This window comes from Malus domestica, chromosome 03, assembly GCF_042453785.1.
Source record: "Malus domestica chromosome 03, GDT2T_hap1".
Taxonomy (NCBI): domain Eukaryota; kingdom Viridiplantae; phylum Streptophyta; class Magnoliopsida; order Rosales; family Rosaceae; genus Malus; species Malus domestica.
The window spans coordinates 9,129,569-9,144,620 of record NC_091663.1 but is presented as its reverse complement, the minus strand read 5'-3'; the positions used below and the strand labels follow the sequence as shown (position 1 = coordinate 9,144,620).

At 36.8% G+C, this 15,052-nt stretch overlaps 3 protein-coding genes and 1 long non-coding RNA gene across 4 annotated transcripts; 2 read left to right on the top strand and 2 right to left on the bottom strand.

The window, feature by feature from the left end:
* The first annotated feature begins 1,813 nt into the window (after positions 1 to 1,813).
* LOC103421790 (protein PXR1) lies at positions 1,814 to 2,971 on the top strand. The gene has a single exon (XM_008359833.4). It carries the CDS (start codon positions 1,920 to 1,922, stop codon positions 2,745 to 2,747), a length of 828 nt encoding a protein of 275 aa, XP_008358055.3. The 5' UTR covers positions 1,814 to 1,919; the 3' UTR covers positions 2,748 to 2,971.
* Positions 2,972 to 4,005: 1,034 nt separating this feature from the next.
* On the top strand, positions 4,006 to 4,450 carry LOC139194422 (uncharacterized). Its single transcript, XR_011579233.1, has 2 exons — positions 4,006 to 4,140; positions 4,240 to 4,450. It is a non-coding gene; the product is annotated as an uncharacterized lncRNA (long non-coding RNA).
* On the bottom strand, positions 4,378 to 7,620 carry LOC103422555 (laccase-17-like). Its single transcript, XM_008360621.4, has 6 exons — positions 7,433 to 7,620; positions 6,861 to 7,012; positions 6,471 to 6,715; positions 6,255 to 6,383; positions 5,101 to 6,069; positions 4,378 to 4,757 (listed from the first exon to the last, which is right to left on the bottom strand). The coding sequence occupies exons 1-6, from the start codon at positions 7,547 to 7,549 to the stop codon at positions 4,627 to 4,629; spliced, it is 1,743 nt and encodes a 580-aa protein (XP_008358843.3). The 5' UTR covers positions 7,550 to 7,620; the 3' UTR covers positions 4,378 to 4,626.
* Positions 7,621 to 9,078: 1,458 nt separating this feature from the next.
* On the bottom strand, positions 9,079 to 12,881 carry LOC103421782 (laccase-17-like). The gene is made up of 6 exons (XM_008359827.4): positions 12,628 to 12,881; positions 12,251 to 12,402; positions 11,878 to 12,122; positions 10,709 to 10,837; positions 9,601 to 10,575; positions 9,079 to 9,483 (listed from the first exon to the last, which is right to left on the bottom strand). Exons 1-6 carry the CDS (start codon positions 12,745 to 12,747, stop codon positions 9,353 to 9,355), a joined length of 1,752 nt encoding a protein of 583 aa, XP_008358049.3. The 5' UTR covers positions 12,748 to 12,881; the 3' UTR covers positions 9,079 to 9,352.
* Between the last annotated feature and the right edge of the window lie 2,171 nt (positions 12,882 to 15,052).

The following is a 15,052-nucleotide window of genomic DNA, read 5'->3' as shown; positions in this document are numbered from 1 at the left end:
GTGATTTCAACGCCATCGTGATCAATATTAAGCATGTACTTGCTTTTCTGTTGGGTTATGTCATGGAAGCTTCAGATGGAGTTTTTTTTTCTCACGGTAAGTATAAGTAGAATATAAAAGGAAGGTCATGCCCAAAGACTTACGAACTAATGCAAAACACCATAGCACAGAGACGGGAAAGCATAGAAATGGTACAACAAAAATAATAGCAAAAGGTGACTGCATGAAGGGTAAGTGACTTGAAGTAAAACTTTAGTCTCGACCCCATTTCTAAAAACCAAGCCCCAGAGTAAGATAGGATAGGGTTAACAGTGCAAATGGAAGTATCGTTGCCTTCGAATTTGAAATCAGCAGACAAATGTGGTATACACAATGTTGATGTGGAGTGAATGTAGAGAATGTAAAGTATGTAGAAGATACGGGGTCCTTGAACCGTAAGCGGTTTTTTTCCATTCATTCATTGATTGATTCAAGGTAACTGTAGCTTGCTTCTAAGTTCAAGTGCTAGCGATATAATAGGCCGAAACAGATTCGTATGCCACCATGATTTCCTTTAAAAGTGTATTATTGGATTCTAACCTAGCATTCATCCTCGTTGCGTATGTTGAGCTAGTAACTCGAGCTAGGATGACGGTATGAGCAGTAGCGAAGTCATGAATTGTCTTGGAGAGGGGCGAAATATAAAAGGGTAGACTTTCTTTTGGTCGCGCTCCATAAAACATTTGGTTGCGAAAACTCGTCAAACACTTTCACAGCCTCGCCAATTTCTCGCATTTGGAATACAATTCAATTAATGCATAACCCACAAACATATTCAATGCAACCTTGTCATGTTTCTTCTCAAACCCATGTATTATTTTCTCATATGTGAGTGTTAACCTCACACACGCCTTTAGAACAATGGGTATGGTGAAATTACTGGGCTTTTCATCACTGCCCCTTTACTCATATCGTGTTATGGAAGAGATACAAGGTATCTTTTCATCGATTCTCTCTATAGTAGCTCATGAGCGTAGCATTCATGAGAGAAACAATTAAGTTGATTAACTTGGGTGTTTTGTCAAATACCTTGCGGGCATGACGGAGTGACTCATTTAATTTATAAGCATACCTATTGGGCTGTATTCCCTCACCAACATTGCATTAGCCATCATATATCGGGTGTGGCGCATAATGGCCCTAAATAGAGTCTCACAGGACTTGAAACTTCTCTGCACACCTAATGCCTTCATACTATCAAATAACTTAAGAGAATCTTGAATAATGACAACCTTACTGTAGCTCTCCTTAATGATGCCGTTCTATATTTTTTTATCCCAGGACAAAAACGACGTCGTTTTGGCCTATTTAAAAAAATAAAACGCAAAAGGTGTAGCAAAACATAAAACACAGAAGCAGCAAAGTAGCGCATCAGATTTCGGTTGCAGTTTAGAGTACCAGAGGAGTGAAATCCTCACCCTCAATGGCGACTTCCGACGTAATGGAGCGGCAGCCCCTCCTTGTCCCCATGTAGCTTCAGCCAAGGGTGTGAGGGTACTATAGAAAATAATGTAGGGTGTATTAAATTTTTAATTGAAAAAGCAGATATGCGTGTATTCAATATGTATAATGTATTCAACAATATGTAAAGTGTGAATGAAATAACATTTTTAGAATCAATAATATTAATAGGTTAAATTATTATCTATCAGAAAATCAACATTAATGAAGATCGAACTCGAACCAAGAACATTTTCTCATTACTCCGTCACTGTAGTAAAGCGCTATTAAAAATATTTAAATAACTTGATTTTGACGGTTGGGAGGCTGAAGGGTGAGACGAATCTAGCTTCAGTTGGCAAAGCAATAAATACGCGTTTTACTTAAACCCATGTGTCCAATCTCGCCCCCTTTGACCTAAAACCCTAGAATTCCCAACCATGAAAACGGTATCGGGGATCGTCCTCTCGTCGAAGCCAATCTCTCTCTCCAAAGCGACCTCCACTCTCTCTTCCTTCGTCTCCAGCGACACCGGCGCGTCGCAAGAGTTCAGCGTCTACCTCCGACGCACCTTGGCATCGTTCAAGGAGCTGAAGCAGTTGCACAAGGAGCTCAAATCGCCGAGATCGGGAAGGAAGCGGTCGCGGCGGCACAGGTCAGAGACCGAAAACGACGACGCAGAGATCGTCGGAGAGAATCCGGCGCAGAGTACCGGTGTGAGTGAGGTGAGTCATGGGCTTGAGTCCAAGCCGGAAACGCAGCGACAGGTAGTGGATGCCCGGGTGAAGAAGAAGGAGAGGAAGAAGGGTGAAGTTCGTAAATTTGGGGAAGATGGAGGTGGAATTTCAGAGATGGGAGGGGAGGGTGGTGAAAAGGAAGAGGCAGCTGATTCAGTAGAGGTACTTAGGACGAAGAAGAAGAAGAAGAAGAGGGACAATGTAGGTAATTCTAATGAAGATGGGGATCGAATTGAGAAGGGAGATGGCGGGGTCAAAATTGCAGAGAGGGCGAATGGCGGTGTTGAAAAGAGAGAGCCGGCTGATTCAGTTGATACACAAAATAAGAAGAAGAAAAAGAGGGACAATGTTGGCAATTCCGGTGAAAACGGGGGTCAAATGAAGAAGGGAGATGGCGGGGCTAAAACAGGGAGCGAAGAGGTAAAGAAGGAAGAGAGTAAGAAGAGGAAGAGTGGGGTGTTAGAAGATGGAAGCTCTGGTGCTTTAGGAGGAGAGCAAGGGGACAAGAAAAAGAAGAGGAGGAAAAGTTGAGAACACTACGACACAATTTTTCGTAGTTGTCGATTTTGAGTTTTCTGGAATTCGGTGGAGATTTGAATTCCATGAGGTCTGCTGCTCAGCACGTTCAGGGTAATTTTGTGGGGATACTATTTTCTATGTAATGCTAATTACTAAGCTGAGCTGTAGTTTGTTTTTGGTGATATTATTGATTGCAACGGAAATATTGTTAATGCCATATCGATTTTGGTTCTTAATTTGATTGTTGTTTCAATTTGTGTTTTCTGCATTCAGTTTTGTATGTCAAGTGTTATGCCGATTCTATCAATTGCAATTCTGTAGATGGCTGATGAAATAATGATATATGAGAGGGAAAAAAAAGCCTAGAAAGCACCATAAGAGGATGTTTTAAACAATTGAGAAAATTGTAGATACATTTTTAACAAATTAAGGTTGCTTCTTTCAGTTGCTGGATCCCAGGCCTTTACGTTCTTTGTGTAAGTACATCCTTTTACTTTTTATTCTCTGTTCTTTTTTTTTCTTCGACGGATATTTGGTGCTTCCTTTGCTCTTGGATATAATGATCCTAGGCAGGCATATGCGTAAGGTTCTCCACCAGCGTATTTTAATTTTTGGCATCTTTTTCTCCTCTTGGATCAGTCCACTTATAATACAGTGAATTGTAGGATAAACATGGTTAAATAGTATGTCATGTTGTTTCCGCAAGGCTTATACCTTTTTGAAGTTGGAACAGAATTACTCTTGAACCTATCAGATACTTTGGTACATAGTTATATAACAGCACTACCAGGTTTGTTATCTCTGTATCAACTCTTGCATGTTCGTGTTTCCTCTTATTTAACAAAATGTCCAGCCATCTTGCTTTCTCTTTTGTCAATTTTTTGTTCTTCCTGTTTGTCTTATCATATCCATGTTTATTTATGTAATTGAAAACACAAAAAAGAAGCGTACACAATACCAGTTCAACAACTGAATACTGCAGAAGCTATAGAATCCTTAATTCTCTACAATGATTCTTTAGATATATTATGTATGTTTGGTATATTTGAATTCCCTCTGTTTTGGATATAAAATAAGGAAAGGTTTAATCGGTTTATGGGAACTACATGGTTCTCTGTGTTTTCGACCAGAAAAAATCATGGTTCTGTGTGTCCCAGAAGACACTAAAGTCTCCGTTGGTGGAAGAAGGATTATGGGATTGCGTTTTATAGTCAAAAGCAAAGGAGAGGATGAAGTGAAATTCATCTTTGACATCAACGGGTACATCTGTGAAAGCATTGTTCTCTTCTCCTATGTATTATCTGAAGAGTTTGGGTTTGCCGGGACTGTAAGTAGGAATGCGAAAGTTGTGTGCTTCTGGGGTCTGTTGTGCAACCTCGGACCTCGTTTGGAGGTACTTGTACAGGTGAGTCACGGATGGAATATTTTTTTTTTAACAATATATGTGTTTTGGTGCTGTGGTCTCATTCTTATTGAAGCATAATGTTACTGCTTTGCAAACCAGATTCATTTGATTCCTCATCAAGTATGTTGACAAGAATATATTTTTCTTGGCGGATGTCACCAACCGATAGATGCATAATAGTTATCAATTTTGTTTATTAGGAATTCAACCTGTATCATTTGAATACAAAGCATTGAATTGATTAATTAAGTAAATATTATTGAATATTGAGAGGCATTGTACATTAATAATATAATTGGAGTGTTAAGTATTGTTTCACTCTTTTGCTTCCCTCAGCTCCTCTTAAGAAATATGCAATCACACTCAAAACAATTTAATTTGGCAAATTAATTAAAATCCAAAAGGTGCCAAAGAATAAACTAATATTAATGGGTCAGGAAATTCTTTGGACAAGTTATGGTCAGAAGTAATGGATTGAAAAGATCATCAGCATTTGGGAAGATCTGCAGGGGGAGGGAGCAGTTTTTGATTGGGAAGCTTGCCATCCAAGACTACCCAACCCATCTTCAAGCCCCAGCTTGTGTGGATCTCCAGGTGGCAATGCATAAACCATACTCCTGTGTATTCACACATGATACATTAACAAGCAATCAATCAACAATTAGAATTTTTGATTTATTGTTGAGAGTTGTTATTGGCACACTCACTATTACTAATCACACTACTGACGCATCTCTGTCTTTACATAAGTCTTACCTCCATGATCATGATGGAATTCTTGTTCCTAGATGCCCGATTAGGGCACCATGAGTGAACGATGTTGAATCATAGAGGTTAGATGATCGAGGTAATCCAGAGTGTCAGACACAAGAATTTCTCTCGTATGCGATTAGTAGTGTAATAGTATATAATTATGATTTTAATAATTTACTTTTAGGTTCAATTCAATTAAATAGTTACCTGGATTATCAGCCAGAAAGCGGATAGCAACCCACCCACCAGAGGGCACACCCACAGTGTTCCTCTCAACAGGGTCAACCAGATTGAACTTTTTAGGGTCCTTATTCGGGTCAAAGTTCCCGAATCCTTGACCCACAACAAAGAAATTGAACCCATGAAGGTGCAGAGGATGGCTCTCAGCACCAAGAATGCTAGTGTCCTGCATCACCAGCTCCACCCTAGAATTAAATGGCAGCACCATCAGCTTTGTCCCATTGCTCACCATGGTATCATTTGGTGGGGGGCCAGTATAGTTAAATGGCGTTATGGGATTGGTTGGGAAGTCAGGAGTGTAGACCCCACTTGACTGGCCAGAAAAATGGGATTGTAGCAAGGCAGTGTTTGGCATTGCAAAAGAAATGTTGTTAACCGAGGCTGCAAACATTGTCCCATTGGGTCCTTGGCATCTTTGGTTGTTTTGGCTACAAGGGTTGGTTCCAAGGCCTATGGTGAAGAAAAAGTGCTTATCAACTTTTTGAGGGACATTAGCTGGGAATTGTGGGGTGTTTAAACTACGAAGTTTGTTGGCGAATTTGGTTGCGAATGATGTGTCGTTTAGGGCGGGGAGGTTGGGTTTCAACAGCGGAAGTCTCTTCGTGTTTAGGGTTTTGGTTTTAGATGGCGAATCGTACTCTAGAATGCCAGCAACTGTGGTGTTGTCAAATGTGCCTTGACCAGTCACAAATGGCCTAGCAGTCATGAAAAATGTGGCATTAGGGAAGTTGGGTTTGGTCTTCAGAAGAACATTTGTGGTTTGGCCGGGGGCGATGAGAATTGTGCGAGTCTCAAAGGGTTTGACATAAATGGCATCGGCTTCTACTACTTTGAGAGTGTGATTTGCAATGCTGAAGAAAAGCTCGTCATTGAGTGCTGCGTTGATAAGCCGGAGAAGATAGGTCTTGCCAGGTTGAACCTTCAGCTTGAATGCATCTGCAAGAAAGTCACGTGCAAAACAATTGAGATGAGAGTAACATAAATTCTTCGCGCATGATATGTTTTATAATATTGAATGGAAGCACTACATTCGCAAGACTATATCGATTTCATTTTTTATTTATTATAATGATATCGACACATTATCAATGACAATTGACATTCCATAGTCGATTTAATACCTTTGGCAGAACAATTGTATAAGGGCCCCGGGAATCCGTTAATGGTATAAGCATCAGAGACATTCGGCCCTCCACCTGTTTGCAAGGCCTGGCTAATTATGGCTTCAGGATTTGCATTCCACCACTCACCTGTATTTCAAGTATAAATTGTATATATACCTTTTCTCAACAGGTATGTACTATTATAGGCAGAAAATATAGTTAAAAGTTAATTACCAAAAATAATTGGAACCTCCTTGTAAGGTTTAGTGAAAGGGTACGGAACACTGTTCTTGGGAAGTATGATTAAGGGCCCATAAACAGTTGATCTGAGCCATGAAATGTGAGCATGCCAAAAAAGAGTGCCTCTTTGGCCAGTAATGGTGAAGTTGTAGACATAACTATTGCCTGTTTGTATGGGACATTGGGTCACATATGCCGGACCATCAGCCCACCCCGATTGAAGCTGTCGAATGCCGTGCCTGGTAATTTAAAGAAATTAATTAACAATATTAACCAATACTTAATTTAGATTAGTTATGCATGGTGATGGTGTGTATTAAAGTTTAAACAAAGAATGATGATTATAGTTTCAGTATTGCTTATGAAGTTGTAGTTGATGATTACCAGTGGATAGAGATGTTGTTTTGGACATGATTAACCACTTTAATCAGGAGTTGATCACCCTCTCTAGCAATGATTTTTGGCCCAGGAAACTGCCCATTCACTGTTACTATGCTTTTTGTGTGGCAGAGTCTTGTCACCTTCTGTTGTTTGATCTGCACAACCATTCAAAAGGGAAAACATAAGAACCCAAAACAAAAAGGAAAAAAAAGGCTGCATGCATGCATCTGCAAGGGCTCAAACTTCAACTATGTTACAAGCTTTGGCTACGGGGTCAATGTTATCTTGTTAGGTATCATTAATAGTATATTTTTAGACAGTTAAACTAGACAACCTAATATAAATTCAAATGATCAATGGGAAAGACGAAGAGATTGATTTCATAGCATAATAATAGGCCAAATTGTGATTAGAGTATCTCTCGCCTCAAAATTAAGGAAAGTGTTTGTGATGATCAAACGACCAAATGATATACAAATTTTTTATTTGAGAAACATAACATGTTAAACTGTAATATTTTTCCTCGTTGATGTGTCTATATATATTTATACATGCGTTGAGGAATATGCACATACTTCAAACTTGTAGTGCCTGGTTATGCCTGCAAGAGCATGCTGATGAATGAGACACATTACGAAAGAGAAGAGAAAGAGCCTAAGAAATGGTGAAGCTAAAAGAAGATGAACACCCATTTTATTCTCTCTCCCTCTCTCTCTCTCTTTCGTTTTTCTACAAGAAAGTGAGAAGCTGCTCAAATCAGGTGTGAGTTGAAGATAAGCATTTGGGTTGTGTATATATATAGAGGAGAGGGAAGAGTAGTGTTTGGTCGAGTAGCTATTATATTATAGGGATATGCGTGTATGGTTGTTAGAACAACTTTAGAGTGGTGTCAAAGACAATCAAAATTTTCTGTTGACCTCTCTCCTTTCCCTTCAAGTCCAACATTATTTCCACGTCCCTCTGCATAAATGGACGTGATTTTGACCTACTTAATATTAGTTTCCTGGTTTATCAACAACTATGAGAGTCTGTCACGAAGGGTAACACGCATAAACAACTCTTTGCATGCATGTATACACAAGTAGCTAGTTAAGTGAGGGAACTAATGAATATAATGTGAAATTTATTGGCACCTTGCATGTCCCTTTAAGTATCAGCAATTTGTGTGGGGGCTTCTTATTATAAAAGGAATGGCTCGTTTATAAGTGTTTTAAAAATGATTGAAAACACTTTTGATGAAAATGTTTTGAAACCAATCCTTAGTAAAAATGCAAGTGAATCTAAAAAAAAAGCACTTAAAATACTATCTACAAGAAGCACATAACTGATGTTTCTTGCATGAAGCACTTTAATGCTTTTGAAACCCAAAATAATTTTAACCAAAGCACTATCAATTATTTTAAAAATCACTTCAAAACGAGTAACTATGACCAGGTAAGAAAATGAAGACTAAAGACTTTCACTTAAAAGTTGAAAGAAATATATATCACTAAACCGTTATTTTGTTATTAAAAAAATAAAAAAGATTTGCAAAACCCTATCCTCAGCGAAAACCTAGTGCAAAAGTCGAAGTAGGGGAAAGAGGAAGGAGAAGCACTTCTACTTTTCCTCCCTCCCCTCCGCTCCGATCCCTTTTTTTTCATTTTTTATACTCTATTGTTGTCAGTAATAGTCACCTTTGTGGTGATTAAGTCTATGTCTAAGCTTTGTTTAGGCTTAGGTTCTCCATCACTTTTTTTTTGTCTTCAATCCAATTCTTCTCCCAAAATCCTCTCTTAGGTTTTTAAGGTAGTGTGTAAGTGGCAAGAGATCTGAATTTTTGTGATATGAATTTTCTAGATTATAGTGTCCCTTTTGTCCGTGATAGATTTGCCCTTTTGGGCTTGTGTCTTTTGTTCATGTCTCATGGTGGCGTTGATGTCCTAATGCAACCGGTAGCTTTGTTGGTGGTTTATGGTGGATTGGTGCTCCTTTTCTTCATTTCTTTCTTTGGTTTTGGGCAATGGTGTAGATAGACACCTACATTGTAGTACATCTAGAGATACAACACAAAGATGAGTTAATTTTGTTTTCTATAAATCCGGCGTTGTTATTATGAAAGTATAAAAACTGCTGTAGAGTTTTGTAGGATTGCAACTTCCTATCCTTAGTTTAGGTGATTGTCTACTTGGTTGAAAAACAATGACCGAAAACTAAACACAATTAGCTATCAGATACGTCGTGATGAAAAATCGTACAGCATTCATTGTTTCATATTCAGCCTCTTGATTACATTAGAATATTTGAAACCTTACAGTGTCCCCTCAACCTTTTTCTTCCCCAACTCCATATGGAAAAATTCGAATGAACAAAAATTCCAGGAATCAGTACAAGAATTATTGAAACATAATTGGACAAATACAATAAAATTTAAGTTGTGCAGTTATAAAAGAAGGGTTACAAAATAATGGCAGCAGTTTCTAATCCAAAAAATGCAGCTCAGATTGAGTCAAACATTAACATGTGGGAAGATCTGCTGGGGGAGGAAGCAACTTCTGGTTTGGAAGCTTTCCATCTAGGACTAGCCAAGCCATCTTCAAGCCCCAACTAGTATGGATCTCCAAATGGCAATGCATGAACCATACACCTGCATGTGCATTTTTGAACACATAGTTGATTAGAATAAAGTCTTTGATTAAATTGGATAAGCTACTTTAGATTTGCAACACTATATTATAGTACTGCTTTCTATTAATTAACTCACCCGGGTTATCTGCTAAGAATCGTATTGCAACCCATCCACCAGAGGGCACACCCACAGTATTTCTTTCGATAGGATCGACCAAATTGAAGTTTGCAGGGTCCTTATTCCGGTCAAAGTTCCCGAACCCTTGTCCAACAACAAAGAAATTAAATCCATGAAGATGAAGAGGGTGGCTTTCGACGCCCAGAATGCTTGTGTCCTGCATCACCAACTCCACACTAGTGTTGAATGGAAGTACCATTAGCTTTGTACCATTGCCAACCATTGTATTATTAGGTGGGGTGCCTGTATAGTTAAATGGAATTAAAGGACTGCTTGGGAAGTAAGGGCTGTAAACCCCATTTGATTGCCCGGTGAAGTGGGCTTGAAGTAGAGCGGTGGTTGGCATTGCGAAAGAAACGTTATTGACTGAAGCCGCAAACATTGTTCCATTAGGTCCCTGGCAGGTTTGGTTACTGTTGCTGCATGGGTTGGTTCCAAGGCCTATTGTAAAGAAAAAGTGTTTGTCAACCTTTTGGGGGACATTAGCAGGGAATTGTGCATTGGCTAAGCTACGGAGTTTGTTGCTGAACTTTGTTGCAAATGATGTGTCGTTTAGAGCAGGCATAAATGGTTTGAAGAGCGGAAGCTTCTTCATTGGGAGGGTTGAATGGAGGGTTTTGGAGGGTGATTCATACTCTAAAATAGCAGCAACAGTGGAGTTGTCAAACGTTCCTAGTCCAGTCGCGTATGGCCTAGCGGTCATGAAAAATGTGGCATTGGGGAAATTTGCTTTGGTCTTGAGCAGAACATTTGTAGTCTGCCCCGGGGCAATCAGAATTGTGTTGGTCTCAAAGGGTTTGACATAGATCGCATCAGCTTCTACCACTTTGAGGGTGTGGTTTGCAATGCTAAAGAAGAGCTCGTCATTGAGCGCAGCGTTGATTAGGCGGAGAAGGTAAGTCTTCCCAGATTGAACCTTCAGCTTGAATGTGTCTGCAAAAAAAAAAAAAAAAAAAAAAAAAAACGCACATGTACAATGTTGCTTGCTCAATATGATTTAAAATCGTGTCTTTCAAGTTAAAAACTATGAAATGGTCTATCATTTTTTTCCGCACTACTTTAATACCTTTGACAGAACAATTGTACAAGGGCCCTGGAAGTCCATTGATGGTATAAGCATTAGAGACATTTGGCCCTCCACCTGTCTGCAAGGCTTGGCTAATAATAGCTTCAGTGTCTACATTCCACCACTCTCCTGTATTCACATTGTATAGCTTTTGTTAGAGAGAGATTTTGGATATGCGGTCCATAACTATAAATGTTCTTTGACTAAAACCTTGTTAGCTTTCAGTTTTTTCAATCGAAGTTTCTGACATTAATGTATGAGTATTTCTATGTAGGTTATTACATTTTCTAAATTAAACATTAAAATTTGTAGTTGTTTATATTAATGAGATTTTAAATAAAACATATAATTTGTCGAATTAAAAATATTAAAAGATGTCACTTAGTAATACGGTCTGGTGGTATTCCTCTTCACTTGTAAGTGAAAGGTCTTTGGTTCAATTCTCGTCAAATACAAATTTAAATCACATTATTGTTAGCCCACTGTGAGGCTTAACCAACTCCCCACCCTTTTAGTGTAGATAATCTCATTTGTTCAAAATAAAATATTAAAAGATAAATAATAGTCTCCAATCTGTTACACACACACACACACACAATATGGGTACATTCATCAAAATTAACCAAAAAATTAATATTTCCAAAACATTTACTACCATACAAAAAAAAGAAAAAAAGAAATTAGGTTAATAACATTAGTAAATTTCTTCAATTAAACTTGACATGAATACGTTCTCAAATCAATGAAAAAGAATGTACCTATATAAGTTTTAAAAATGGATTAGAAAAAAATTGAATAGATTTTATATAAAAAAATGGGTACATTTTATATTAAAAAATATAATAAATTGGTATACTTAAGAATGGGTACATTTAGGATTAAAAAATTGAAAAATTAGGAGTTTAATAAAGGTGTGAGTATTAAACCCTAAATCAATTACTATTTTTCATTTTTAAAAATTATGTAATTTGCATGTAAATTCATTAATACATTAATTAATGCTAGGGACTTCGATCAAAATCTGAAAAAATTAATAAGGTCTCAGTCAATGAACATTAGTAACTAGAGACCGAATATTAATTTTTCCTTGTGAGAACATAATTGATAAGACCAAAATTTATTTCGATATATATGCTTATTTGGAGTACTGTTATGCAGATAAGCATTACCGAAGATGATCGGAACCTCCTTGTAGGGCTTAGCGAATGGGTAAGGTACACCGCGTTTGGGAAGTATGATCAAGGGACCATAAACAGTTGATCTAAGCCATGATATATGAGCATGCCAGAAAAGAGTGCCTCTTTGGCCTGTAATGGTGAAGTTGTAGACATAGTTATTGCCTTTTTGTATAGGACATTGGGTAACATATGCAGGTCCATCAGCCCACCCCGATCGAAGTTGTCGAATGCCATGCCTGGTAGTTTAAAGAAATGAATGATTAATTAACCTCCATTTTTATCCTGATTCAAATTGCATGCATGACATCAAATTTAAGCGAGCACATATACATTCTTTCCGAACTTGTGTATAACTGTTAATTACCAGTGGATGGAAATGTTGTTTTGAACATGATTAACCACTTTAATAAGGACGTGATCACCCTCCCTAGCAACAATTCGAGGCCCTGGAAATTGCCCGTTTACTGTTACAATGCTCTTTGTGTGGCATAGTCTTGTCACATTTTGATGTTTGATCTGCAAAATCATACAAAAGACATAAAATAAGAACCAAAGGAAAATAGAAACATGTGCATGTATAGAGACAAACTTTATATGTGCGACAAGATTGTGTTAGAGGTTGCTCTGATATTGACAACTAGAATGGTATTTGAAGATTGACATCTCTACCACACATTCAAACAAGAATATATAATGTCAAACTGTTTGACAAAAGTACATTTTCTATACGTATGAACATACATCAAATTTGTAGTGCCTCGTTATGCTTGCAAGAGCATGTTGAGGAATGAGACACAACGTAATGAGAGAAAAGAGGAAGAGTCTAAGAAGTGTTGGTGACGAAAGAAGAGGAACTCCCATTTTACTCTCTCTCTCTCTCTCTCTTTGGTTTTTTTTTGGCGGGGGGGAGGAGGGGGAAGAAAGTGAGAGATATTTAGGGTTTGGATGAAGCAGCTGAAATTGAGTACTATGTGGTGTATGAAGGTTTGGGGTTGTTTTATATATAGAGAGGTGAAGAGCTTCATCAGTTTTGGTATGTATTTTAATATTTGTAACGCAATTGTTATGTAGAGTGGTTTCAAAGACATTCCATTTCTGTTGACCTCCTTTCCTTCAAGTCGATTCTTTCCTAAGTATTCTACGTCTCTCCATTGTTTGGACGTGATTTTGACCTACGAAAATACTTCTAGGCTCAGCAACAACTATATATTACGATAATGTTTAATGAAATCTATTAACAGATGGCATGCATCTGTTCTTGCAGATGCAATAGGCCTATCACAAATCAGTTTATTAATTAGTTTGCGAGGAGTAAATAGTGAAAATGTTCTAGCTAAGACTACAAAACAGAAATATTTTCAAAATAAGAAGAGATTTTTCAGTGTGACTGGTACACGAGATGATACATCACATGTCAATACACAAATGGTGGGATATGTGTGCTTAAAAGTTAATAACTTAAAAAATAAAATTTCTCACCACTTCTATTAAAACACGTGGTGTACCTCTTAAGATGTTTCGAACGTGTTCAAAAATAGAGAAAATAATATTTAATGAATAACTGATTGAATCACATTATTGCTAGCTTATTGTAAGATACTAATTATTAAAAAAAAACTGTACAAAAAATTAATTATTCAAAAAACACTGTTAAAATGACGAAAAAAACTAATTTTGGGTTGCTTTTGAAGTTTTTTGTTTAAGGGGCATTTTTGTCCAATTATTTTGGTGAAGCTTGTGACACCAAAAAAAAACTATTCATTAGACCATTGGCTTTGTATAAAGATTTGGTAATACCCATAAGCCTTCATCAGGATTCAAGAGCACCATTTCCATTAAATTTCTTTCATTTTTAATTCAACGTATTTAAACTACATTATTGTTAACCTATTAATTGTGAGACTTGGTCACTTCCTCACCTTTTTAGTGTGGATAGTATTGCTTGTTTTAAAAGACATTCAACGTATTTGAATAGGAGGTGATTAAAAATTGAGTGTAATTTCATACATTTGTATAATCTCTATAATAGTGGTAAGACTCACCAACGCATATGAGTCTCATCTATATTACATAAGTGGTACAAAATGATGATACAAATAGATGGTAATAAACTGGCCATTTTTGTACAAATATGTTATGGAAAATGTGGTAAGAGTGACATTTTTATTTAAAATAAGAATTGTCCCATTTAATACATGCACCATCTAACATTAAAAAGGTAATATTATACTTGTCATATTTGTATCACTTTTCTGATGTAGGTAGGGCTCACCAATACAAGTGGGTCCCATTCGAGAAGTAATACAAATGTTATAGGAAAAATATGATAGAGTAGCATTTTTGCCTTAAAAATTAGTACTTCACCATCTAATAACTATTTTATTTTTAATTTTAATTTCACATTTATAATTTAGTTTTCATTTTTCTAGAAGAAAATACATGTCAGCATAAAAAAATACAGAAAAACAAAGAAAATATGATGAGGAGAGATATAGAAAGAAAAACAGTCATCCCCATTTAGATAAACCCCCCCCCCCCTCTAATTTTCGCATATGTTTATAGAATTTCCTCGTGGTTTAAATAGCTCTATTGTTAATTATTATAGAAAACTCCATTTTAATTTGTAAAAAAATTGTGTTTCTAATAATACCGTATGTAAGATGAAAAACTAAAAATAGTTCTTTGATTCATGTCGACATCAGCTTATATATTCTATGTTAGATTTAATTACTTTTTTATGAATTTATTATATTTTTAGTTTGCCTATATTACCCTTTTTAGGGATTCAAACGCAAACAATTTGAAAAGCATTTTGTAAATTATAAATAATGTATGAGGTGTAACGAATCAATAATACAAAAATTACTGGACCAAGTGAACTAAAACATAAAAAATACAAACCGTACCAAATTGACCAGACCTAATGAACTAAAACATAAAAAAATACAAACTGTACCAATTAACCGTACCGAATCTATCAGACCTGATGAACTAAAACATAAAAATACAAATCGTACCAAATTAATTGTACCGAATTTATCAGACCTAGTAAACTAAAACATAAAAAATACAAATCGTACCAAATCGACCGTACCGAATCTATTAGACCTAATTTATTGGACCTAGTGAACTAAAACATAAAAAATACAAATCATACCAAATTGAC

Excerpts from the sequence above, each read along its gene's own strand:
- LOC103421790 (XM_008359833.4), top strand. The coding sequence starts at position 1,920 with ATGAAAACGGTATCGGGGATCGTCCTCTCGTCGAAGCCAATCTCTCTC.
- LOC103421782 (XM_008359827.4), bottom strand. The coding sequence starts at position 12,747 with ATGGGAGTTCCTCTTCTTTCGTCACCAACACTTCTTAGACTCTTCCTC. Across the intron at positions 12,123-12,250 it reads AACAACATTTCCATCCACTG|GCATGGCATTCGACAACTTC; the intron begins GTAATTAACAGT and ends TTAAACTACCAG. Across the intron at positions 10,838-11,877 it reads GGAGGTTCCGATCATCTTCG|GAGAGTGGTGGAATGTAGAC; the intron begins GTAATGCTTATC and ends ATGTGAATACAG.
- LOC103422555 (XM_008360621.4), bottom strand. The coding sequence starts at position 7,549 with ATGGGTGTTCATCTTCTTTTAGCTTCACCATTTCTTAGGCTCTTTCTC. Across the intron at positions 7,013-7,432 it reads CCAGGCACTACAAGTTTGAA|ATCAAACAACAGAAGGTGAC; the intron begins GTATGTGCATAT and ends ATGGTTGTGCAG. Across the intron at positions 6,716-6,860 it reads AACAACATCTCTATCCACTG|GCACGGCATTCGACAGCTTC; the intron begins GTAATCATCAAC and ends TTAAATTACCAG.